At 56.8% G+C, this 25,612-nt stretch overlaps 1 protein-coding gene across 2 annotated transcripts in view; it reads right to left on the reverse strand.

Annotated features, from left to right (window-relative positions):
• Nucleotides 1-656: 656 nt before the first annotated feature.
• Nucleotides 657-25,612, reverse strand: part of FLT4 (fms related receptor tyrosine kinase 4) — a 40,670-nt gene continuing 15,714 nt past the window's right edge. The window contains exons 4-30 of one of the 2 annotated variants that reach the window (XM_081233367.1): nucleotides 25,402-25,514; nucleotides 25,115-25,277; nucleotides 24,769-24,908; nucleotides 24,305-24,473; nucleotides 23,899-24,016; nucleotides 21,006-21,160; nucleotides 20,754-20,916; nucleotides 19,149-19,278; nucleotides 17,935-18,043; nucleotides 16,556-16,918; nucleotides 16,149-16,295; nucleotides 15,903-16,034; nucleotides 15,627-15,733; nucleotides 15,202-15,337; nucleotides 14,623-14,727; nucleotides 14,161-14,274; nucleotides 13,876-13,964; nucleotides 13,584-13,734; nucleotides 13,007-13,101; nucleotides 12,491-12,613; nucleotides 11,239-11,350; nucleotides 9,884-9,983; nucleotides 9,412-9,517; nucleotides 8,634-8,785; nucleotides 7,562-7,682; nucleotides 6,404-6,489; nucleotides 657-2,602 (exon numbers count right to left, since the gene is read on the reverse strand). In XM_081233367.1, coding sequence (XP_081089493.1) covers nucleotides 2,410-2,602; nucleotides 6,404-6,489; nucleotides 7,562-7,682; nucleotides 8,634-8,785; nucleotides 9,412-9,517; nucleotides 9,884-9,983; nucleotides 11,239-11,350; nucleotides 12,491-12,613; nucleotides 13,007-13,101; nucleotides 13,584-13,734; nucleotides 13,876-13,964; nucleotides 14,161-14,274; nucleotides 14,623-14,727; nucleotides 15,202-15,337; nucleotides 15,627-15,733; nucleotides 15,903-16,034; nucleotides 16,149-16,295; nucleotides 16,556-16,918; nucleotides 17,935-18,043; nucleotides 19,149-19,278; nucleotides 20,754-20,916; nucleotides 21,006-21,160; nucleotides 23,899-24,016; nucleotides 24,305-24,473; nucleotides 24,769-24,908; nucleotides 25,115-25,277; nucleotides 25,402-25,514 — 3,692 coding nt within the window. In that variant the 3' untranslated portion in view covers nucleotides 657-2,409. Of the gene's footprint in view, nucleotides 2,606-6,403; nucleotides 6,490-7,561; nucleotides 7,683-8,633; nucleotides 8,786-9,411; nucleotides 9,518-9,883; nucleotides 9,984-11,238; nucleotides 11,351-12,490; nucleotides 12,614-13,006; nucleotides 13,102-13,583; nucleotides 13,735-13,875; nucleotides 13,965-14,160; nucleotides 14,275-14,622; nucleotides 14,728-15,201; nucleotides 15,338-15,626; nucleotides 15,734-15,902; nucleotides 16,035-16,148; nucleotides 16,296-16,555; nucleotides 16,919-17,934; nucleotides 18,044-19,148; nucleotides 19,279-20,753; nucleotides 20,917-21,005; nucleotides 21,161-23,898; nucleotides 24,017-24,304; nucleotides 24,474-24,768; nucleotides 24,909-25,114; nucleotides 25,278-25,401; nucleotides 25,515-25,612 lie in introns of both variants that reach the window. The other variant, XM_081233368.1, reaches the window with a different exon arrangement.

The raw sequence follows: 25,612 nt of genomic DNA on the forward strand, positions 1-25,612 counted from the left end.
CTCACTTGTGAAGGGAAGGCATACAAACATCCCAGGGCAGGGCCCTACCACACTCTCCTGGCTGGAGCTCATCTCTCTGGGTGGGGACTGAAGTAAGGGTCTTTGCTCAGAACCCCCTGATCTTGGAGTCCAGGAGTGCACTCAGTCATGGAGGTGACCCTGGGTGCACGCTGAACCCCTCTTGTCCTGTCCCCGTCTGTGGTCTGTGATGGAGGTGGTCATAGGCTCTTTCTGGCGGGGAGGGTGAGACTTGGGGAGTTGATGGCAGGGACCCAGCCTGGGCTGTGCTCTCAGGCCCATGGGCCACCGGTGCTTAGGGCCTGAGGCAGCATTTGGTTCTAGTAGGTGGGGACAAAGCACTGTCACTTTATTCATAAAGTGAACATTAGGGGAGTGCGTTCTTAGCTCTCTCCGGAGCCAAGCTGGGTGGGCACTTCCCAGCTCAGAGCGGAACCCTGCGTCCTGGTGCTTCCAGCACCCTCTGCTGGTGGCTTTGGGAGACTCCACAGCCCACTGGGCAGAGAAGGGAGGCTGAGCTGCCTCTGCTGCCCTTTCCTTTGCGTGGCCAGTCCTGTGACCTTGTGGGGCCGATGATCAGCAGGAGGAAGGCTGATCACAGAGACCTGGGATTTAGCTGAGAACCCATTCACCGTAACTCAGGACTGGCATCAAATTTATTATTATCTTTTGTTAAATATTTTATATTTTCAGAGCATATGTTCTACAAGGGGGGTGGGGCTAGATTTTCTTCCCAGTACATTTTTGTGTGTGCAGTTATGTGACAGGAGAATAAGTGACACAAACAGGTGGTACACATGTGAGAGGGGTCTCAGGACTGGGCCCCTGCACGCAAATCATGAGTTGCTCCTCTGATGGAAAACAGCCTCTGGACTTCCACCAGGTAAACCTGAGACCCAAATCTCACAGGCAGGTGACATCAGAAGGAGAGGTCCACTGGGGACAGTCATACCTGCATTCACCATATCTTAAAGGAACAATACACAATGTGGGGGTGGGGGGGGTTCCTGCCGGGCAAGCCCCTGCTCGCTGCACGGCCGCCTGTCCTGCAAGCGTCTCATGGGGTGGGGGTGGGGTGTCAAACATTGTGGTGCTAACTGGGACGAGGGTCTTTCTCCTGCTAGGGGTGTGGGTAGCTAGGGAGTGTGAACTGGGCTGGGGGGGGTGGTGCCCTGGGCATGATGGCTCCAGCCTCCAGATGGTCCTCTGCTGTTCCGTGAGAGCAGAGGCTTGACCTGCCTGCCTCACTCTCCAGGGCACTGATGTCAGGTACAGATCAGAGGGCAGAAGACAGGGCCTCCCTGGGGCCACAGGGACATCCACTGATTGCCTCCTGGTACAGAGCTATGCTGGTGGGTCCTCTGGGCCAGGCCCAAAGCCTTCCTCGGTGGAACCCACAGTGTTTGCCTCTCACAAGGATGTTCACAGCTTGGATGGTGCCTTGGGTGGCAGATCTAGGTCCCAGAGGGAAGAACCAGGTGATTGTCAGATGGGGCAGCTCTAGACCATCGGGTGATTCTTCCAGTTCTGGGGTAGGCAGGTGAGGCCGGGGACTTTCTCCGGAAAGAGGTGGACACAGTGGGGTCTGTTATGATAGCTCTTGACTGGGTGTCAGAGGCAAGGATCGTCCAGATTCAGAAAAACCTTCCCTGGGCTCCCTTCAGACTGAAGTTTTAAAAAGTAAATTCTTCACAGCAGCTCAAATAGTCTCTGAAGTTCTAAGGGAAAAACCAATGTTGAATAGTACTTCTTAACACGCAGGAGAAGAAGGCTTGCTGTAACTGGCTCGGCACTGCGGAGATGGCTACTCTGAGCTGTTTTGGCCAGGCTCAGGAGAGGACACCCCCATTCCCCCCACAAAGTTCTCATTTGTTGCTTTGAGCTGGAATGCATCTTTGAGCCATATGCATCTTCTCCTGAGCCTTGGAGTGGCAAGTGAAGAAAGCCATTCCCACGGGAAGAGAGGCTGCATGGAGGGGGCAGCATTTTGGGTGGGTGCTGGGAGACCACAGCTGAACCTTGATTACTATGTGATTCTCAGACCCTCATATTCCTCATCAGAAATCAGGGATCACACCACCCACCATGCTGAGAGGAGGCACCCAAAGAGATATTTCCCATGAGAGTGCCCGACCCAGGGCTGGCCCCTGTGGATGCTGAGCTAAGTGGAATCTGAATCTGAAGGGGAGAAGGGCCCCAGGGGTCAGCAGGGTGGTCCTGGGCAGGCATGGTGGTGGAGGTCAAGAGAGCCCTGGAGCCTGGGTTTTGCTCTTCCCCAGACTGAATGAGATGAGTTCCCAGCCTGGGCCTCCAGCCTTCTGCTCGCTGGCAAGGCACGGTCCCCACCAACTGTTGGAGCCCAGGGTCCAGTGGGCCTTGCCCAAAGGTGCTTTAGTAGCTGCTGTCTGTGAAGGGCACTTGGGCAGATGGGATGCCGTCGCTCTCCTCTGGTGGCCCTGCCAGCTCCCCGTACTCGCTGTTGTAGAACACCTGGCCCTGGGCCCCTGGCTCTGGCCTCTGCCGCCTCCCTGGGGGGTCAGGGTGTGCCATGGTCACGTCCATATTCCTGCCTGGTCCTTTACAGCTGCTGAGACAGGGAAGGTGACGTCAGTAAGAAAAGAAGAGAAAAGTGATTGAAACCATGCTGGGTCTTATAGGAATCACCAGGCACAACCGGAGCAATAAGAAAAGCCAATGGAAGCACACACAGACTTGACTTAAATACAAAAACAAACCGATGTGACTGTTGGCAAACACCAGAGCTTTCTTTGTCCCAAGCCTGGGTGTGGGACAATGGAGAAAGCCCAACTTCATCCCCCCAAACCTGCTTTTCTCCCAGTCTTGCCCATCTCTGTAAATGACACCAACGCTGATTCAATGACTCAAGCACCTGGGTGTCATCCTTTCTTCCTCCCTTTCCCTCATCCCTTATATCCAGCCCACCCAGAAGTCCTGTCCTGTCTATTCCAAAATGCATCCATGCCCCTCAATCCATGCTCTTCCCCTACTTTAGAGTGAGCTGCCATCACTGCATGCTCTGGGCTGCCCTACCACATCTCTCTTCTCCCACTCATGCCTCCCTATAGGCCAGTCTTCAGAGATCCTTCAAGTTAGACGGTGTCCTTCTCCTCTTGATACACCCTTCAGTGGCTTCCCATCACCCTCAGAATAAAATCCAAGCTTCTCCCCCTGGCCCAGGAGGCCTTACTGCGTCCAGTCCCCACCTGCCTCACTGATGGCCCTATGATTCTCCCTCCTTAGCACTCATTTTCTTTGAGATTTTTGAAAATTTGTTTCTTTGCTTTTGCTTCTGTTTTGGCTTTGCATGGTGCTATTGAAAAGCTGGGTGCCAATCTCTGTCTCTCTCTCTCTCTTTTTCAAAGTGACTTGGTCTTTTTACCTGAATTCCCAGAATGTTTATCTCTAAAGTCAAATAGTTCAACTAGGATATGCCTCAGAGTTTACTCTTCTTGGACCAGTTTTCCCAGGTACCCTTCCAATATGTAGATTCAGGTCTCCTTTTATTTAAGAGTTATCTTGAATTACATATTTAAAATATTAGTTCTATTTCAATGTTGGCATTCTTCTTCCTCAGAGACACCAATTGTACATATGTTGGATCTTTTCTACTCAACTCCTAAATTTTTCACGTTCCTTCTGACACTTTTTTACCTCTTTACTTATTTCAGTTTTAATTTCTTGACTTCTTTTCATGTCTATCAAATGTGCCCTCCACTATAAGTCTGATCATATCTAATTGTCCCTTGGGCACTCTGCTCTTCATTTTTGAGAGGATTTGTCCTTTATTTCAATTTCTTCCATGAATTTAGTCAGCTCCCATTTGATATCTTCACACTGTTCATCCATTTCTATTCTGAATTTTTGAATTTATGATTCATTGTGCAGCTGCTTATTTAATTATAAATTTAATTCATGTTGATGTGTTGTATCACAGTTTTTCCATGCTTTTTTTTTGGAGTGTTTACAGGTACTGAAAACTTTTAATTCTAATTTTCTTTTTTATTCTTATATGGATAGTGCTTATTTTTTCTGTTCATGATTATTCACGCTGAGATTACCCTATGGAAGGGGGGTCAGGAATGTGAGTGTCTCCCTAGGTTTCCTCATTCAGGAGTGCCGTATCAGATCCACATCACCTTGAATTCCTTCAACTGCATCCCTCTTTCCAAAGGCTCCATTTGTGTCCCATGCTGTATCACCACTGGGGACCAGCCAGTCACTTAGCAGGGAGTGGCTGCTGCCATTCATCCATACTGACCAACCACAAGCCCAGGGTTTCCAGATCTTCCTTTCACCTACAGACTTGGATGAAACGCCACACCACAGGGAATGAGATCTGGCATCCTGAGTGGCCATGGAAAGGGCTGGGTGAACCACCTGGAAGTGAGGGTGAGTTAACTTCCCATAGGGTGAGTACTAACCAGTGGTTAAGAGGAGATAGGAAAGAACTGGGCAGATAAACTCCCTCCTTCTCCCTGACAGATGCCTCCAAGGCACATTCCATCCTTGCACCTGTTTGGAGAATGTTCCATATGTCAAGTGAATGCACCTGCGAAGTCACCTGCTACACCTCTCTGTGGCTCATCACAATGTGTTTCTAAGGGGACCTGGGAAGAGAATAGTGCACTTTGTTGCCTCTATCATGAGGTGCAGTTTCTGTAATGAACAGATCCTTGGGTATCTGTCTTCTGGATTCTTAATACAATCTTGCTTCCATAAGAATCTTCTGCAACTTTCTTTTTCCTTCACCACCAGGCACCTGAGGTGTACACTCACTTCCTGCTCACTGCCCTTTCAGAAGCAGTGCCTTCCCAAGACAGTTGTTCTAGTGCTCATACTCCGTTATCTCCCCAGTCTGCACGGCCACCATCCCAAGGACCTTTACATTCCCTTCTCACGGGGCAGTCCCCATTCTGCCCTCCTTCTGCCAGGGCTTGGGCATGGCTCTGCTGGTTCTGCTGCTGAGTTCTACACCCACACATAGCTGGAGTCTCTCCCCTGGTTGTATCATAGGCATGGGCTCTGAGAGGCCTTGTTCCATGTGTTGTTTTTAGGAGGATCTGTGGAGATTTGAATTTAACTAGCTACCATCCTCTGGCTCACCCTCTTACTGAATTACTTTCTGGGGAGATAAACAAACTGTTCTGTAAAGAAACAGCCAGAAGCTCTTTCCGTCAAAGAAATTAGCATAAATTTTCCAAACCTAGGTTAGTAATAGGGAATCACCTGATGGAGTCAACAAAAACAAAAAATGCCAAGATGCATGATACAGATGCAGTAATTATCCCTAGGCATATGGCCCCACAACCACCAGTGTCCACAGTGCTGCAAACATGCCCTTTGTAAGCTTCTGGGAAAATAACAGATATTTGGCTAAGTTGTAGAGGTCTTAACTATACCTATCAGAAAGGCGAAAAATGGCATCCACTATACTAATGTGATACAAATTAACACCTGTGGACTAGGGTAAAATATTCAGAGACAACATCTATGACTGAAAAACAGCCTAGGCAGAAGCCAAGATTTGCTCTGAAAAACTGTCAGATGACCCAAAAAGGGGACCCTGACAGACACAGGTGTCAAAGGTGGAAGTGAACTGTCTGAACACAAGGATCTGAAGAAAGCAGAAAAGAGCAGTTTTATATAATATTGTAGGTGCTGTCATTTAAACAGCTATGAGCAAGTCAACTAGTAAAGTGGATAAGTAGACGTTTAACTACTTTATATATACCCTTAAAAGTTTAAATATTCAGGTTTTTTTTTTTTTTAGAGACGGGGGCTATCTTCTTGGGCAAATGGAGGTCATTGTTTATGCAGGTCACCCCCCTATGCAAGCACACAGGAGGATTTCTCTGTAACCATATTCTTAGAAAAGTAGGACACCAGCCAGCTCTAGGTCACATGATCTGTGGCCTCCCCTGGCTGGGGGAAGGGTGTTACATGCATTGGGCAGCCTCCCCTGGCTGGGGGAAGGGTGTTACATGCATTGGGCAGCCTCCCCTGGCTGGGGGAAGGGTGTTACATGCATTGGGCAGCCTCCCCTGGCTGGGGGAAGGGTGTTACATGCATTGGCCATGGTGGATCTTTCCTGGTTTCACAAAGAGATATTGTCTGAGCATCTGTCGAATGGCAGGGAGGTTTGGGGACCAGCACCAGGCGTACTGGGTCAGGACAGTGATGGGGGAGAGGGGGCCTTTGGTAAGGCTGGTGGACAAAGGCCTCAAGTCCCAGAGTGGCCTGCCTTGAACACACAGAAAAGCACTATGGAGCCATGAAAGGTTTCAGGTAAGAGAGTGACAGGCACATGCCAGCCTGGCCTCCCTTCCCTGGCCCCTTCCAGGAGAGGAGGCTCCAGAAGCCCTACCTGAGCCCACTTTCTTGTCTGTGCCTGCTCTCCAGCCGCTCAAATTCCTCGGAGGCCAGCACCATCCCACTGTCCGTCTGGCTATCCTGTGCAGAGAAAACAAGCCAAGGCTGTGGGCCCCAAGGACCTGCCCCGCTGTCAACCTGACACTTATCCTGCGTGAAGTGTGCGGGAAACAGGCATCCATTCCATCACCAGAGCCTGTAGGTTAGGGTCACATGCCCCCACCACAGAGGGAGAAACTGAGGCCTGGCGGGGCCATGCCTCACTACTCAGGAGGGTGGCAAAAGTGGAACACCCCACTGGGAGACATAAAATGTGGCTATACACATGCTCAAGGCACAGGCAGAGTAGGAGCACCAGAAGAAACAGGGAAAGTATCAAAAGGATCTGGCAGCTTATAGTATAGAAAAATGATGCTTAGACACGTCCCAGGTTTAGTGGGCGTAGGTCACCTTTAGCCTGACTTGGCGTTGTTTTCATTCTGATTTCCGTGGAGGGGAACTGCACTCTTGTCAAAGATGGGGGCTCCCAGTGTTTTCATCTGGCCCTGGGAATGGGAGCCTGGGTCTGCATGGCTCTGATCCAGGGCACCCACTGCCGCCTCTGCACCCAGCCTCCCCTGGGCCTGCGCTCACTCACCAACCCCATCTGGAGGGAGGCTGGGAGGCTGTCTGTGCCTTCAGCCTCATGGAGCTGTAAGAGATGTACTCTGCTTGCCCGCACCTGAGAACACAGGTGGGTTTCCGTGCCCCTCACCCCAGCCTCCTCCTCTAGGGACACAATATCCTCCTCTCTGGCCATGCGGCTTGATGACCACCAAAGGGGGGTCCTGACTGAGGCTGATCCCAGGAGAACCATCTAGAAGGAGTCATCTTTCCGCTGGGTTCCTACTGGGGTTTCTACCTTGCTGGGAGAAAAAGGGGGTGCTAGGGAGGCGAGCCCCTCTGTGAGTGAGGAGGGCACAGGTGAAAGCAGCAGAGACACGGTGGCACTGCATGGGTGCCCAGACCCCACCATGCCTGAGGCACAACCTGGACTTGACATTTTCAAGCTGGTTTCTGCTGCTGGCCTCAGGACTTCCTGACTTCTGACTCCCACTGGAAAGAGCCCAGTGGCCCTGACCTGGGGCGCACAGGTGCACCCACTCCCACTTACCACTGAGGCCTTGTATGTTGTCAGGGTCATGGGAAATTCTTCGAACATTTTCATCCTGAAGGGACCCTGGGTCTGAGTCCCCCTGGCAAGGCATCCCGGAAAGGACACACAATTATAATACCTGTGGGGAGAAAATGTAAAGTGCTGAGAAACGCACTCCAGCACCCTTCCTGAAAGCTCTTCCCACCTCTCGTTCTGCACCCCTCTCCAGTGGGGAGGGTGTGGAAGGTGAGTGGACGGCACCCAGCTTATGTGTCACATGGAACTGGAGAGAGACTGAGGGAGGACTTCACCCCAGGATGGGCCACCCTGTACAAGGCAGGCAGTGCCGGTGCTGCAAGCTAGTGCCTGACCCGCACGTGTGTGTTTGTGTGTGCACATTTGAGTGCCTGTTCGGGGGCTGGTGGAAGAAGCCTGGCAAGAACCAGCTGGGTGTTCCTGTCCCCCAGGCCTGGCTTTGCTCTATGCTGGGAAAGATGGGGTGGGGAGTCTCAGAGCCCTTCTCTCAGCAACATCAATGGGAATGTGGATACACGACTTTCTTGGCTTATAGACGTACACTGGCAAGAGACCTCTGAGCCCAAACTCTGGGAACTTAGGCTGCATTCTAAATCCTAAATAAAGGTTAGTGAGTGACCTGCCCTGCTCCCAGGGTCCCTAACAGTGGCCCTTGGGACTCGCCCCTCTCCCCACCTGCTCCGCTTTCTTTCCCTGCAGTGTGGAGCTGGCCAGGGCATTGTGCCTGAGATGGGCACTTCCTTGAAATTGGCAGGGGGAGGGCCTCTCAGGGGCTAGGAGTGCGGGCAAGCAGGGGATGGCAGAGGGAAGAACTGAGGGGGTGTGAAGAAAAGCAAAGTCGCAAGGCTACATGGCCTTGGAGGGGTCCCGAGACTGACCAGGACCACCAGGGAGTCACTGACACTGGCACTGTCATTTAATGTCACTTTGTTGAGTTGGTATACAATGGCCTCTCAAGTCCTTGTAGTTCACTTTTCCTTGATGACTGATGAGGATAAAACATACTATGTTCCCCTTGCCTGGGGGACCCCTGGACCCGGAGAGGGTGGCTGACCTGGCAGCCAGGCTGTGCCGGTGCAGGCTCGGTGGGCTGTCCTCCATGTCAGCATCAGTCTCCGTGACATGCAGGGCCGTGGTGGACGCCTGCAAGAAGCTGCCCTCCTCTGAGCTCTGAGAGCCACAGGAAACCACGCAGTCCTCCTCTTCCTGGCAGGAATGGCACAAACGGCCAGGGTCAGAGGCCCCTGTGCCCCCTTAGCCCCACCCCTGCACTCAGGACTGCTGGAGTTCCTCACCCTTCACGTGCTGTGCTCAAGGGCACCAAAGACTAAAGGAGCAGGCAAATTCTCTCCACAGCCCTCCCAGGTGCCCCATCTAAGGAGGAGGTAGGCACAACAAGAGCATCCTCACTCCAGAGCCCCGGCTGCTCCACAGCCTCAAGAACCAGCACTAGTGCTTCCCACCCTCTTCCTGGGCAGAAGTGGACCCCAAGTGCCTTTCTCCAGCTCCTGAGGCTGGGGCAGCAGGCAGCTCCCGGCTCCCTCCTCCAGGTCCCAGGGCACTTGCTGAGGCCCTGAGCTGCCCTGAGCTGCCTTTGTTCCCCACCCCTGTGGGGGGAGGTACAAGTCAAAGGCAGGTGAAGGGGTCAGAGGGACAGAGAGGGAGGTAGAGAAACACATCACTATTCTGCTGGGAGACAGGGCTCCCTATAGGCTCCCTGAGGACCAGCCTGGGGCTCTTCATGGGCAAAGTTGGGCTCGGACCATCCACGTGATGGTCCCTGGGTTGGAGCCAGAGGTTGCTGTAGCAGGACAGGGAGAGTGGGGGCTCACCTGATGGCCCCTGCCCTGAAGCAGGTCCCCCAGGATCTCCACCAGGTCTGAGAATGCAGGCCTCTCTTTGGGGTCTCCGGCCCAGCAGCTCAGCATGATGCGGCGTCTGCGGGTACAGCCGGATGCTGGATTGTGCTCTGAGTGCACCCCTCACCCTACCCCAGCAGACCCCAAACCCCCTGCCTAACGATCCCTCACACCTGCTCTGCCTTCCTCCCTCCCCAGGGCTTAGGTAGGGCTGTCCATCCTGCCTGCAGGGAGGAGAGCTGTCTGTGGACCAGTGGTGGAGTGAGAGACTGTGTCTGCAGGCCTCCACGCCCACCCCTGTGACTGAACAACCTCCCACCTCCCACCTCCCACCCTTGCCTGCATGCCGCCCTTCCCGTGCCCGTACACAACCCCTCTTCCCCTTTCCCAATGCCCATCCACCCCTCTGGCCCCCCAGTGCGTCATGGCTTCCCAAGAGACTCACATGGCAGGAGTGGCCAGCTCTGGGGCCCTCATCCGGGTGCCTTCTTTCAGCCGTTGGCAGAACTCCTCATTGATCTGCACCCCAGGGTATGGGGAGGCCCCTGAGGGCAGGAACAGGATGGGTGGGTGGGTGGGGAGCAGGCTACTACTGTTCAGCCCAGACCCCAAATCGCCTCTGTCCTGGCCCTCCATGGCAGAGGGCTTGGCCTGCTGCTCCCCTCCCCCACTGCTAGTTCTTCATCTGGTTAAGAGGACGGTGGCATCCGCTTGCTAGAGCTGCCGTGAGCATCACCGCTTATCACAGGCACATTAGCGAAAACATGTCCCATCCTGGGATCATCAGGGTCAGTAGAGCTTCGACGAGCCCGTTGAGCTGCCCTGTCACAATGACCCCTCTTAGGAGAAGCTTTCTCTAATGCTTCCTTAAGTCCCGTGGCTGTACCAGCAAACAGGACCTAACCCCTCCTAGCTCCCTCCTTGCCTCTCCTGACCAGGGGAAAAACAGCTCCTGCAAGCCATACAGCAGTGGAATGACACTTTTAAGACAAGAGTCAGACGGCTCTATCCCTCCCTCAAAACCCTGCATGGCTCCCAGTAGACTTAAATTCCAGGTGCTCATCCCAGCGGGCCTGCAGAGGCTGCACGAGCCACCTCTCCTAGCTCTCACCGCATCTCCCAATGCCACCTGCTTACACCCTGCCCACCTCCAACACGTGGGGACCATGGCCATGGCTAACCCCTCACCCTGGACTGTTATCCTCCCAGGCCCACCTGCACCAGCCTGGGCCCTCCTGGCCCCTCTGGCTCGCACACAGTGCGGTCCTTCCTGCTCTTTTAGTTTTAGTAACAGCATCAGTCACGGCTGCCATTCCGTGTTTTCACTTTCCCACTTGCTTACTCCCTCACCCCTACCCTGGTGGAGGGGGGCTTCACCTTGGTCCCAGCAGGGCCCAGGGTCCCATGTGAGGTTCTTGCAGGTGTGGTCATTGAGTGAGCACCCAGTCTCCTCCCAGCTGCTCCCAGCCCTGCAAAAGCAGGAGCAGCATCCCCGATGGCAGGTGAGGAAGGGGGTCAGCCAGGGAGGGAGAGATCTGGGGGAGCTCGTATGGTGTTACCCTCTGTGACCTGTGTTGAACCCAGGGGCTGCTGAGTGAACACAGGGTTCTGCCCTGGCACAGGCTGGAGGTGAAGAGGAGAGGTAAGGGGCTCTCCAACCACCTGCCTCGGAATGACCTGGGCTGCTCCCTCCAGGTGTGCACCTCTGGGCTGCTCAGCTCCCTGTGCAGAGGGGCTGGTGGAGTGACCTGGAACCTGTGATCCTGCCTGCCCCCTCCCTGCACCCTGCCCTGCACTCACCCAGGGAGAAGATCTCCCAGAGCAGCACCCCAAAGGACCACACATCGCTCTGTGTGGTGTACACCTTGTCGAAGATGCTCTCGGGGGCCATCCACTTCAGGGGCAGTCGGGCCTGTGGGAGGAACAGGTGTCCCCAGTGGGGTAGGGAAGAGAGGGACGAGGCCAAACACTTGGGCAGCCCTCCTCCTGCCCCCAGTCTCCCCAGGACTCTGTGGAGTCACATCCCAAGAAAGGCTTTTTGGTTACATCCACCTTGTGTGTATTCGGATGGCTCTTGCAACTTGCCCTGTTCCCCCTCCCCCGTCCTGCAGGTAGGATGCAGAAGCCTTCAGTCCTCCCTTGAAGGCTTCTGCCCTGCTACTGTTCTCCTGGGTCCATCTGGGCCCCTCTCTTCCTCTGTGCTCTCCCAGGGAAAACTTGCAGCCCTCCTCCAGCTCCAGGCCCCTCGGCCCAGCATCCTGAGGAACACCTGTATCCCTGCACACCCTCACCAGCTCCACCTTTCTCCACTCACTTGGTCCCCAAGCTGGAAGCATGGCATCATTCCTGACCCCTCCTCCTGTGGCTTCTGATGTGCCTTTCCTCCTATGGCTTCTACCTGGGAGCCCTGAGGGCCATGGCCCTTCCAGAATTGCCTCTGCCTCCACCCCAGCACCCCCACTCCCCTCTCCTCACAGCCTGCAGAGAGGGTGCTTCTGGACCGCACACCTGACTCTTACCTCCACACACCTGCCAGTTAGAATGAAGGACAAAAACCTTCATGGTGGGCCTCTCATAGCCTGGACCCATTTTGCCTGTTGACCTCCCTCTAAGCCTCTTCCTTCCTCCCCTGGGGCAAAACTCTAATCAGCTATAGATGCTCAGATGCCTGCCTCTGAGTACCACCAATGAGACACGAGTTGCACCTAGCACCCATGTACTTTGCTGTGACCCTGCTATACCAGGTCTGTCCACCTCCAAGACAGACACCATGTAGGGTCCACCTCTGCATGCCCAGCCCCTAGTGGGCAGGCACGGGGAGTCAGTGCCCACCTAATGGACCAAGGTACGGGGCCAAACACAAGCTCCAGTTGGAGCGCTCTGGTCCCTGTTCGTCAGCTCCTGTTTCCACTCACCTGCTCCAGGTGCCTCAGCAAGGTCACCAGCATCCGCGTAGGCGCAGGCCCTCAGACCTTCCATGTGGATGGCAGTGAGTCCACCACCCTGCTCCATGGCCCCCAACCCCCATCCTTCCTCTGTGGTCTGCACTCACACTGCCCTTGCGCACGTAGTCAGGGTCTTTGTAGATGTCCCGGGCCAGGCCGAAGTCACAGATCTTCACCACATCACTTTCTGACAGCAAGATGTTCCGAGCAGCCAGGTCTCTGTGGATGCACTAGGGGTGCAATGAGGTGCAATGCAGTGATCAGTGCAGGCCCCTGGGGCCACACCCACACCTAGAGCTCCAGGGTGCCCCACCTGAGCCCGGCTCTTTGAGAACAGATTTCTGTGTGCCCCCAGGACTTGCCATGGAGAGAGCCTGTGGAACCGTGCGGACAGCAGAAGAGGCTATGCAAGAGGGACAGGCTGATTCTATATCTAGTTCTGCCTCTGACTAGCTGGAGACCTTGGGAAGTCAATTCCACCCTTTGGGCTCAGTTTATAACTCTGCGAAGTGGGAGAGATGCGCCTTGATCATAGCTGTGCTGTGGGGTGAGCTGGGACCAAGCTTGACATGCTGGTGAGTTTTGGCCTTTTTCCCCTCTGAAGAGCCTGCCGGGGCAGTCACCTTGCGAGAGGCCAGGAACTCCATCCCTCGGGCCACCTGGAAGCTGTAGCAGACAAGGTCTTCCATGGTCAGTGGGCTCAGCCACAGGTCCTCAGCTGCACAAAGAAGTGAGGCTGGCTCAGGAGGGTCCTCATCCGTGACTCCCATCTTCCACCCAGCCCCAAAGGGAGCATTTGTTCACTGAACCTGGCTGCATCCCCCCTGGCCAGGCTTAACAAGCATGTTGGCCCCCTCTCCTGACCCTCAGCTTCCATTCTCTCTGTGGCACCCACTAACCACTTCCAGAGCAGTGAATACTGTTGCCACACTAGACCTCTGTTCCTGCTACTTCTGCCTGGACTGCTCCCCACCATGTTTGCAGGGCAAACTCCTGTTCATCTCTAGATGTCCAAATCAAACATCAAAAGTCTCTGTGCAAACTGGTCCTGAGGTGTCCTCCCTTCCTAAGGCAGAGTGCGTTACATGTTCTCCCACATAAGTCTCTCCAGGAGGGCCCCAGGCTGGCTTATCCCAGGGTCCCTGATCATGAGGTATGAGTGTGCCAGCCAACTCAGGCAAGGGGAAGCCAGACTCTTACCTTCTTGGACCGGAGGGGCTCGTCCTGTCCCGCCCTTGCCCATTAGGAGCCTTGTGAGGAGGGCCCTGTCGCTGCTCCCTGGCCTCCTCCGGTCAGCCTTGGCACCCTCCACCATGGAGCAGAAGCGCCTTCGCTGCTCAGGGGACTTCTCCTGAGATGCACAAAGCAGGACCGAGGGGGAGGAGGCTGGCCATCTACTGCAAAAGCACTCCCCACGCCTTCTCCCCAGCCCAGCTAAGAGCCTTGCCTGCTCACCAGCAGAGCTCTGGCCCCTGGTGGGGCGCCTACCTACCGCGTAGGGGTTGAAGGCCTCCCGCTTGGCGCGCAAGAAGTTGGAGAGGTTGCCGTACTTGCAAAACTCCACGATCACCATGAGGGGCCCTGGGGCAGGGCAGGAGCCAGGAGCTTGGTGACTGAGGGTACGCTGGAGGGCAAGCACCACAGCCACAGCCCTGCCCCAAAGCCCTCCTGCGCCCCTCCTCATCCCCGCCCATTCCCAGCCCGGCTGGCCCTTCGCACCCACAAAGACAGCACCCTGGGGGACTCACCCTCCCACCAGGGCACCCGAGCTCTTTACCATTGGGCTTGGTGCACGCCCCCAGGAGGTTGACCACGTTGAGGTGGTTACCGATGTGGATTAGGATTTTGAGCTCTGACATCAGGGCACGGTGCTCGCTGGCTGTGGCACCCTCTGGAGGGAATGTGGGGGCTTCGCGTGGTGCCCAGCCCACCACCCAGCCCCTGCACGACTCTCTTTCCACGCCACTAGCTTAGCTGAGGCATGGCCAGTGCTCTTGCTGGTGTGGGCGCAGCACATCCCACCTGCCTCTCTGAGGCAAAGGGTTTAGGTGGAACTTGTAAGTATTACTCAGAGATGAGCCCCAGGCTCGGCTCTGATTCCCACGGACTCCCTGTAGAACCTAGGGTAAGAATCTGTTCTGAACCTCAGTTTCCCCTCCTGTACCACAGACCCACCAGCCCACCCAGAGCTGCTGATCCTCACCAGCTCAGCCACCCCTTCTACCAGCTGAGCCCGCACCTTTCAGCATTTTCACGGCCACAGTGTCACAGCTGCTGCCCTTGCTGATGCCAAAGGCCGAGGCTTCCACCACCTTCCCAAAGGCCCCATGGCCGAGGACTCTCCCTGTGGAAGCAGGGAGCCGGTTCCAGGTGAGCTGTATGGGGGTCAGGGTGGAGAGGATTGGGCAGAAGGGACAACCCCTGTGGAGGGCCAGGAAGGAAGGCCCAGGAGGCGGAGGAAAGTCAGGCTCCCCTCTGCCAAACAGGAAGTGCATGGGGAGCGGGAGTGGGAAGAGAGGGAGAGGAGAGGCAGACAGGAAGGCCTGCATCCTCTCCCAGCAGGTGCGATGGGCCCACCCTGCTTAGAGCAGCAGGAAGTGACCTCGGGGGCCTGGGAATTGAGAGCCCCAATCATTGTTCTGGGGATGCATGCCTAGATGGACAGGTCGGGCCAGGTGGGGGCTAGGTGGGACCTTCTGGCATGAGTTCTGAGAATAGAGGGATTTCAAGGCTCTAGCCTGCCCGGTCCCACAGCAGCTGAAGCTGTTTCTGCCCAGCAGTACAGGGTGGGTGAAGTAGGCTGGGTGCGGGGTCTCACCGAGGTGCAGCCGTTCCCTGGGGAACTCCCACTGACTGGCATCATAGGACAGGTATTCACACTGCTCCTCCAAAGGCACTTCGCCAGGGTCCATGATGATGGACAAGTAGCCGGTCTTGATGTCTGCATGGGTTGGCTGGGGGTGTGGATGGGGACAGCTCATTGACTTGGCGGTACCACCCTGGCTTGGGTAAAACTTTGCCTGGGACAGATGGGAGCTCCTTAGGGACTTTCAATATAGGACGGGGACAGATGGACAGACAACCTGTGGTCCTGTAAGAGCCCGGCATGGAGGGGTCAGGGAGGCCTCCCAGGATACAAGGCTTCCACGTGGAACGATGTTCCTTAACTTAAGGGCTAGCCAGGGTGGAGAGAGACCCCATGAGGAGCTGGGGAGAGACTCAGCTGGGGGGAGGAGCGCTCACCCTCCTCATGTTACAGAAGATGAGGAGGAGGAGGACCCAGAAGAAGACAGCGATGACCCCGGTGCCAATAAGGATCACGATCTCCATGTTGCCTTTATCCTCGGAGCCTGAGTGGGCAGAAAGAGGCTAGTGTGTGCGTGTTGTGAGGGGGGGAGAGGGCGCACCCTGCGGGAAGTACCCCTTCTGGTGGGCACAACTAGCAACGAGGTGGCCACGAGAAGACGGCGCCAAGGGCGGGCGGAGGGTGGGTGGAGGGGTGTGAAGGGGAGGCCGGACCTTCCACGGCCACGCTGGCGGAGGAGTTGACGCAGCCCTTGGCGTTGCACACGCTGCAAAGATAGCGCCCGGCATCCTCCTCGCGTACGCGCTGGATGCTCAGCCTCTGGTTCGAGTCCGCCAGGTCGATTCCTGCGGCGAGTTGGGGTGCAGGTTCGAGTTCAGGTAGGTCTGGGGCCTTGGCCTCACCAGCTTCCGGACTCCCCCCCCCCCCCCGCACCGCCTTACCCACGTCCATCCCCCTACCGGACTCTTCCTCCAGCGGCCTCTCATCTTTGTACCACACGATGCTGGGCATGTGCGCCCCGGCCACCGGGCACCTCATCTCCAAGGAATCGCTCACATTCACCAGGAGGTCGGTCAAGTTCTGCGCGAGCCGCGGGACTTCCAGGGCTGGGGGCGGGGTGGAGACGGAGCTAAGTGGAGCTGCAGAAAGCGGGAGGGCACTCCAGGGCTGGGAACTCTCGAAGCTGAAGGGTCAGGATTTGAGTTCGGGGGTGGACCGGGCTGCGTGCCTCCACAGAAGGCCTGGGGAGGGTGACGCTTTGCAGGCTCGGGCTCGGGAATGGACCGCCCAGGCGCGTGCTGGGCTGAGGGTGAAGGCTCCTTGGGAAGCGCCGCCCTGCCCTGCCCTCAGGCCCTGCCTGCCTCACCCTGCACTGACAGGTACTTCTTGTGGCAGTGCTTGTCGTGGCTGCGCCGGTCCTGCACCTCGCACACGTAGTCGCCTTCGTGCTCCGGTGCCACGCTGGGGATGGTCAGGCTGAGCGTGGTGTGGCGTGCCCCGGGCGCTGCCTCCTCCAGGCTGGCGGCCAGCGGCGTGGCGAATAGGTGCACGTTCTTGCAGTCAAGCAGCAGTGGGTTCCCGTGAGCGTCATGCAACGTGGACAGGTTGAGGCGGTACCAGCGCAAATGCTGATAAGTGTAGTTGTCGGCCCGGCAGCTCAGGCGCACGGCCTGTCCCTCTAGAGGATCTTCTGATGGCTCCGATTCTATGCTGAAGCCATCGGGGATGGCTGGGGAGGGAGGAGGAACCACTATGAAGCTGTGTCACAGTGTTGGCTCACTTACCCCCTTGCCCAGGGTCTCTGTCTCCCTTTTTCATTGGCCTTTGGACTCACTGAGCTCTCAACTAAGGGTGTACATCACATGTATCTGGGGCAGGGAGACCACTCTGGAGCCCTTTTCTCCCTCTCACTTACAAGAGACCAGCTCTCTGAAGTCACTTCCACCAGGGTCTCCTCCGGCCTTGCCTCCCTCTAACTTTCTCCTAGACAAGCCCCAACTAGCTGCTGCCCCTACCTCTCCCAGGATCCCAGATCATCACTGAGTTCCTTGCTACCAGGCTCAGCAGGGGCCTAAGTCCCCATTCTCCATCACTGCTGACCACACTCCCCATCACTGTCCTCTCCTTGAAACAATCTGGTTTCATCAGCTTTGGGCAATGCCTCCCAATTTCCTTTTGTCTCTCTGGCCATTCATTGTCAAGTTCCTACGGGCTCCTCTCCCCTCCAAAGTGCTCTCTTTGGATCCATCTTTCTTCCACATGCCCTCGTCTACACCTCTGGGCCCAGTGACTGTCCTTCCATGATCTTCTTAGCTTTTCTGAGGTCACTAACAAGTTTGAAAATCTGAGGAAACTATGGGTCCTTTTCCCCAGGGCAAAACGCACATAGGAACCAGCTGCTGTGCAGGATCCAGGGCTTAGGAAGCGGGTGGGAGGGAAGCGGAGTTAGGTGGAGCTGCGGGGAACAAGAGGGCACCCGTAGGGGAGGCACTCCAGGTCTGGGGGCAGATGGTGCCAATCCATCCCAGTGGATTACCACCCCAGTCCATATGCCTATGACCTCCAAATCTATCCCTCCTGCCCAGACCCAGGGGCCCAGTGGACCCTGGATATCACTCCTGGGTGCCTCGAGGTCACCAGAACTCAATGGGCCCCAATCTAGGCATATCATCTTCTCCCAGGCCTGTTCGCCTCCTGTGCCCATCTGGCTCCTGACCTCCATCCAGGCGTGCCCACGTCACTCACTGGTCACGTAGAAGTAGATAAGCCGCTCATCCTGGCCCACCTTGTTGAGGACCACACACTTGTACATGGCAGACACATTGGCGTCCTGGATCACCAGCTTGCTCACCGTCTGGACAGGACATGTGTCAGGCATAAGGATCCATTTCCTGCATGAGTTCCCCTACCCCAACCTCCTTTTCTGCATGGAGGTTGCTGTGCCCACCAGAGTAATGGGGAAAACTGAGGCTCTGAGCTGGAGATGACCAAAGCTCAGAGACAGTACCAGGAATGGTGAGGCAGGGAGAAGGTGGTGAGGCCCTTGGGCAGCAGCAAGAGGTGTCTCCCCAGAAAACCCGAGGAACAGCACTATGGACAGTAGGCCTCAACTGTGGCTGAGGTCGGAGGGCAGCATTAGGCAGGACCAGAGAGACCTCTGGCTGTGGATGGGCTCAGGCTATGGCCATATCGAGGAGGGGACAGGGGCCTGGTAGTACTGGGATGGTCCAAGCCAGAGTTAGGATTCATGCTCTGGTCACATCAAGGGTCAGCCTGTGGTCCAAGGGGAGAAGCTGGTCACTGTGTGAGATCCTTGTGATGTGCCCATAAATGCCCCAGGGCTTTTGTGATGTGCCCACAAGTGCCCTGGGTAGTGGCAAGGGGAGGGGCTGAGTTCCAGGGCTCCAGAAGGACTCTGGCCTGGGGGAGTAGGAAGCTTGGAGGCAGAGGAGGAGAGAGGGCCATAGGCCCTGCCTACCATCCAAAGACCCCACCCCCCACCCCCAAGCCGGGTACTTCCTGGCCAGCCTGGAACAGGAAGAGGCTCTGGAGGTGTGTCGGAAAACAGGAAGCGACTGTAGGAAGTGGGTGCCTTTGTTCAGTCCTTCCCCTGCCTGGCCTCTTCTAGGCATTGCCCCCAGCCTGAGCCAGCAGCTCAGCAGCCTTTGGTAAGGATGGAGCCGGCCCCCAGCCCCAACCCTCCCAGCCCTGGGTGGCTTGGGCCCATGGCCTTGAATCTCAGCTTCCCTGTCTGGGAAGCAGTTGGAGGTTTGGCCCCCACAGTCTACGTGCAGGCAGGGAAACTGATGCCCAGAGACACTGCAGAAAGGTTACTGACTCTCAGCTACTATCGGAAGAGCTCTGCAAGCCCAGTGGAAATCTAGAAGGCCAGGAGAGGGCCCCACCCTGCCTCCTTTCGTCTTCGCCCCCAGCCACTCAGTGACCTGGTTGGCCCATACCTTATTTTTGCCTTCCACAAATTCAGTCCAGGTGTCCAGGCTCTCAATGGGGTTCACAGCATCCTGCATGGTCACCTCCCTCCAGTCCTGGCACTGTGGTATTTGGTCTCGCTGCTGCCGCCGCTGGCTGCTAAAGACAAGGAGGGGCGAGGGCAGGTCAGGGATACAGGCAGAGAGGGCCCACGCTGGGGGTAGGGTCAAGCTTAATCCTACTCAGATTCATCTCACATCATGGTGGGTAAGGCTGGCCCTTGGGCTGAAGTGAGAGAGGGGGTTGGGGGCTCTGTTTCTGGAACACTGTTCAGGGCCTGGTGACCCATCCTGCACGAGCTGCCAGACACAGCCTTCCCCAGTAAGCCAGGACCTGCGCCTGCAGAGTACCACAAGCCCGTGGCTCTGCGGTCATCCTCTAGTCTGTTGTGCCCCCTGCTTCTACCTGCATGTGTCCCTTCCTGCAAAGTCCCCCCAGATCTCCTAGGGCAGCAAAGTCACCAATCCTGTTACAGGAAGCCCTCTCCCTCCTTACCCTTTCTAGAACTGCAGCCCCTCCCTGGGCTGGCTGTGCATCCCAGCACCTTTGGTCTCCTGCTGGGATGGGGGTCTGGGGGAAGGGGTGGCCCAAGGGAGGCTCTCGTCTGACCCTCATGGAGTAGGGTTGGCCCCAGGGTTCTGTACTCGTGCGGAGCATAATGGCAGAGCGTAAGAGGGAGGCACATTTGGAGGTGCCAGTGCCCTGAAGCCTCGTGGTCTAGAAGAATCTCTTACGAGCCTTGAATGTTGTGGGCTGGCGACCCTGACTGAACCTTCCTAACTGACCATGCCAGGGCCACAGCCCCTCTGCCAGTATAGCCACCCTGTCTCCCTTGGGTTCCCAGCTCCTGCCTCTCCCCAGCCTGTGACCCTGCACCCTGCCCGTTAGGACCTCTTGCCTTTAAGGCGAATGTGACTAGTTACTCCCCTGCTCAACACCATTCACTGATTCTCTAGTGCCTTCCAGACCACTGACCACCTTGGCCCCTCCATTCCGGGCCCTTGTTTGTCCAAGTTTTCTGTGTTCTCCCAGACTGTCTGTCCTGTTGGCTCCCAGTCAGGTAGGGCAGTGTGGCCCAGCAGTTGGGCAAGATCTGCTGCTGATTGCCATGACCTTAGGAAAGTCACATCCCTTCTCTGACCTCACTTTTCTCCTCTCTAAGGGGTCATGGTGAGCGCTGCACAGATGAGCTGATGAGCATTGGACATGCTTAGTGTGCCTTGGGGCTTGGTACAAGTCTCACAAAACTAGCCTAGGTCTGCCTGTTTGGTGAGAGGTGTCCTCCCTGGTGCCCAGAGGTCCTCTCCAGATATGCAATTGTGTGTCGGGAGGGCTTTGCTTTCAAGGGAGGTGGGTGGGCTGGACCATCCCCAGTGTCCAGCCCGGCCTGACTGATATAAGTGAGCCTTGCTCAAGCGAGGTGAGGTCAGGGATTGGCTACAATCCCTGAATTGCGATAGGGTTCGGGTTTAGAGCAGGGGTCTGGGGAGGGCTGTGGACAGTAAGGGGGGGTTATGATTGAGGTTGGAGATTGGGCTGGGAAGTAAGGGGAGACAGGGTGGAGCCACACTTACAGGCTGCGCTGGGTGAAGGTCTTGCAGGGCGTCCACGGCCGCCAGTGCCACTGGATGCTGAGAGGAGGGGGCACCCCATAGGCAGTACAGGTGAGGGCCTGGCGACTATGGCGGGAGTAGATGCTGGGGGAGGAGGCCTCCTTCTCGTGGATGTGGGGAGGCACTGGGGACACAGGCATACAGCCAGTCAGTCAGCCTCCCCCGCCACAGCCGCCTATCCACCACCTCCTCTCCTGTCCTGCCCACACATACCATTTACCACCAGCTCCAGGCTGATGTTGCGCCTCAGGCCGGCCGCGGAGTTCCACAGGGCAAGGGTGTAAATACCCGCACTGGCTTCCGTCACCTCCTTGAGCACCAGAACGTGTGGACTATGGCGCCCTGACACTGCCTTTCTGTCCTTGTACCTGGACCAGGAAGGGAGCTCAGGGGGCTGTGCGGACCCCACCTCGGCCCTGTCCTGGCACTCCTTCCATGAAGCACCCCAGCCCCTACAACTGGGATATACTGTCAGGAGGCAGGAGAGGCCAGGAGCAAGAGGCACCAGACCAGGCTGCTGGGAAGAGTAGTAGGGGTGTGGGCTGCGGCAGCTGACTCTGGACTGGGGAACAGATGGCCTAAAGGCTATGGGGGTGGTCTCCGGGCTCAACCTACCGGGTCTCACAACACCTATAGGCTCAGGGCCAACTGCAGTCCCCAGGGGGCCTTGTCTGTCTCTCATAGGCTTCACTGGTGTGTGCTGTGAAGGGGGGAGGTGCAGTCCCCGAGGGGCACAGCTCCTAACCACATGGGGGTCCAGGAGCCCTGACCCTGGCTCTGCCCTTTTTGGAACTCTCCAGATATGGGCCTTCTTGTTGCCCTGCCCCCTCCCCAGGGCTATGCAACTCACTGTCCTGCCTTGCTTGGATGCTAGACACCTGCAAGTCTCGTCAGAGAAGCTGTGTGAGCCGGGAGCCGGCGCTCGGGCCTGTGCCTGCTCACCTGCACAGTAGTGTTCACACGTATGTCTGTTGACTGTCCGTCTCCCCTACTGAGCTGTACAGGCACTGTCCCCTCCCTGTCATATCCCCTACACGTAGAGCAGCGCCCAGCACACGTAGGTGCTCGACACACATGTGAATGAATAAATAAACTCACACCCCAAAGGAGACTCCTCCTCAGTACTGAGCTGGGGGTGCTGCAGGCAGTGCTCCTGCAACCCAAGCTCTGGACTTTGCCTGGAAGCTGCCCTCCCTTAGGCAGGTGCCTTACCCTGGTTTACTAAGCCAGAGAGACACTAGGAGAAGCACAGCCCTCGGGGCAGAGAGTAACAGTGAGGGGGATGCGGGGGTCTGACCCTCAGCTGCAACACCACAGCCCGGTCAGAAGAGACGTGACTTGCCAGGAGTCACACAACAGGGCAGAGCAGGACCCAGGCTGTGAGGCCTGCTGGGCTCTGGTGCAGAATCCTGGTTGCCATCTGCCGCATTTGTGATCCTAGGTGAACTGCTTCACTGCCCCAAGCCCCTGTGTCCTCATCTGAAAACCAGGGAAACCAAATGAACCTTCTTGCAGGTGTTGTCAGGCCTACCCAAGATATGGCCTTTAGGGTCAATCCAATGCCGGACACACAGTGGCTGCTTTGGGAACCAGGACCAGCCTATCTGTTTGTCCACTAGATCTCCATCCATTCACTTACTCATAATCATCACATGATTACCTGGAAGAGTTGGCCCCTGTGGAGCTATGGTCACCATTAATGCCCTGGGGCAGGTGTCTCAGTGAACAGTGGGCCCAGCTGAGCACTTCTTGGAGGCAGGTGTTGGCCAAGTGAGAAAAGAAAGGCCAGATGTGGTGGGAATGGTGAGAAGCAGTTAGCTGCCAGAGGATCAGGCCTGGGCCAGATCTCTGATGCAACAGAGCTGGCCACCCTCCTAGACAGGGTCAGTACTACTGGCCTTGGAGGGCAGGGTACTGGGCTCTAGGCATCTCCAGGAGACCGCACCTGTGAGGGAGGCTCCAGACTGCATCAGCGCCCTTCCGGACCCTGTCTCAGGGGTCCTGGTCCTGCACCAGATGCCCCTGATGGACCCCAAAGCCTGTGGCCTCAGTGGTAGGGTCACAGAAGGCGCAGGCCCAGGGCATCTGGGGGATCTCCCAGGAGAAGCCTGCTTCCAGCCTATGGCCAGTGAAGTGGGATGCTGGCTGAGAATGTCTGGGCTTCTGCTTGCCCAGCTTCAGGCTTTCAGCAAATGTCATCCTGCCTGGTGGGAGGTGCTCCTGGCTGGGAAGGCAAGGCTCCTCTGGCCAACTGTGAAAGAATGGACCAGACTCCTCCCAGGAGGCTCAGGGCTTGGGCAGGAATGCCCTTCCCCTTTCCTGGCCTGTTTTCCTCATGTGTATGATAAGGGTCAGGCTAGAGTGTGACCTCCCAGGGTCAGGCCAAGTGGACTGCTCAGATGGCCGAAGGGTGCATGGTGGGGTGCTATGCCTTCCTGAGCTCTCCGGGAGCTCTCGGGGAGCGCCCGGTGAGGGTGAAGCCACCAGTGAGGGACCCCTCACTGACCCTTGGCATACCCTGCAAGGGAGACCATACTCTCAGGTCACACACCAGAACTGGGGATCTGGAGCCTGAAAGCCTTCTGGAAGTTCTAGCTCACTGCCACACAGATCAGGCCCAGCCCAGGGCCCAGCACCATAATAATTTGTGAAACCGCTGTGACATCTCCAAAATTCTGGTTAGAAGGCTCCTGGGGGTGGCAACCTGTTTGGAGAGGGGCCTAGGAAACCTGAAGTCATCCCTCTATGACACCCTCCAGCGGGGGCCCTCAGAGAGGCTGAGTGGGTGCAGGAAACAGTTAGATAAAGCCCTATGCTGTGCCCACACACACCCACACAAAACAGGAGACCGGTAGTTACGCTCTTTCACAGTTTAGCGGCAATTCAGGCCAACATTTCCTCTACCCAAAATATCGCATTATGTGCATATTCCTTAGAATCTTCATAGGGGTTCCCCGCCCAGAGTGCAGGCCCTGCTGGTGGGGACAGTTCCCCACCCTGGTCTCAAGGAGTAGGCCGCGATGGGGAGAAGGCTGCCCTGCCCCCGCTGTGGTTACTTTCTGCATTGGACCTGGTGGGTAGTGAGGGGCAGGAGCGAGGGAGGTACCACTGGAACTCCGGCGGGGGGTATGCTGCCAGCTTCACGGGCAGTTTCACCAGCTCGTCTCCTGCCGTGGCCTCCAGGACTGGACCCTTGAGCCACTCGACGCTGATGAAGGGCTTTTCTGCCAGACAGGAGGCATCAGGGTAAAGCTGGGTCCAGCATCGCTGACCCACAACCACCCAGGTATTCACAGCCACCCCCAGTGGCCAGATGCCTTGCTTTCTGGCGTGTGGGAACCAGGCAGTCCGTCCACTCACGGCCCTCCCTTCCCTCTGGCTGGATGCCACACTGCTCAGGTGCACCATGACCTATGACCGTGGGCCCACACTGCACAAGAACCCTTGTTCCCCAGGCTTGACAACTGACCTAGCCCAGGCCACGCTGGGCACAATGACCTGACAGGCCGTACCATGCACAATGACCTCAGTGCTCTCCTGGAATTGCTGGATGCCATTGTTGGCCAGGCACACATATGGGCCCAAGTCGTGCTGGCTGACGTTGTGGATGGTGAGGATGCTGGAGAGCTCTGTGTGAGTCTGCTGGGATCGCCGCTCCGGCACCCACTTACCCCGCTCTGCCTGCCCAGGACCAGGGGAAGCATAGGGTCAGAGCGGGCTGGCTGTGACAGAGCTAACCCCCACAGGCACACACCCCAGCCCAGCCAGCAATAGCTCCAGAAGCCTTGGACCCAGACCCAGAGTTTTCCACGGGATAGGAAAACTTCTGTATCAGACAGGGGCTCCTGGGGCAGGACTGAGTCTGCACCTCTTCTACACAGAGGTAAGTGTGTGCCTGACCAGGGTGAGTGTGGGTAGTGATGGGGATTCCTGGGGATGATTCAGTCACAGCCTCTGGCAGGGCTGCTGACCTCACCTGCTTCCCTGGATAGTCCCAGTCGAAGGTGACACCCGAATTGAACTCAGCCCACACGGTGCAGTTCAGGACCAGCTTTTCCCCAACCAGCAGCTCCAGTGATTTCTTGGGGAACAGCTGGATGTCATAGAGCTCATTTCCTGGTGACACACACACAGTGACCCCCATGTCCCTCATAGGACAACGTGCACAGAGTACAGGGCACCCACTGAGACCAGCCAAATCATGGCACCTACAGCCTCATTATTGTGAATTGGGGGGTCCCTGTCCTCTTCCTGCGGTTCTCCTCCCAGGACACGGAGAGTGGTTGCTTGGGGAGGGCCCTACAGCCCTAGGCAGCCCCTACCTGTGATATGCACGAGGAAGGGGTTGGATAGGAAGGCCTGGCCGCCCCAAGTGGTCTCACACTGCAGGTACAGGGCATCACGCAGCAGGGGAGTGGGCACACGCATGCCCCGGCGGTCGTCCCACACCACCTCCTGCCCATCAGGCCACAGTGCTGAGCTTTGCTGTAAAGACATGGTGGCTGTCAGCGCCCAGCTGCCCCCTTCCTCTTGGCCAGAGAAGCATCAGTTTTCCCAGGGACAGGACTGGCGGGCCAGATCCAGGGTGGGTGTTGGCGTGGGGTTGTACCGAGCGCAGCGTGACGTTGAGGCCAGGGATGGACACCAGGCAGGGCACCCACATGGAGTCCTTCCTGTTGACCAGGAGTGTGTCCGGCTTGTTGATGAATGGCTGCTCCAAGTCTGAGGAGAGGGGGCATGTTGTGGGAGGGGAAGGCGGGGCTCAGCGAGTCTCTGCCCAGGTCTGGGGCCGCAGGACAGCCCCATGGGGTTCAAAGGCT

This window comes from Mesoplodon bidens (assembly GCF_964165515.1).
Source record: "Mesoplodon bidens genome assembly, chromosome: 4".
Taxonomy (NCBI): domain Eukaryota; kingdom Metazoa; phylum Chordata; class Mammalia; order Artiodactyla; family Ziphiidae; genus Mesoplodon; species Mesoplodon bidens.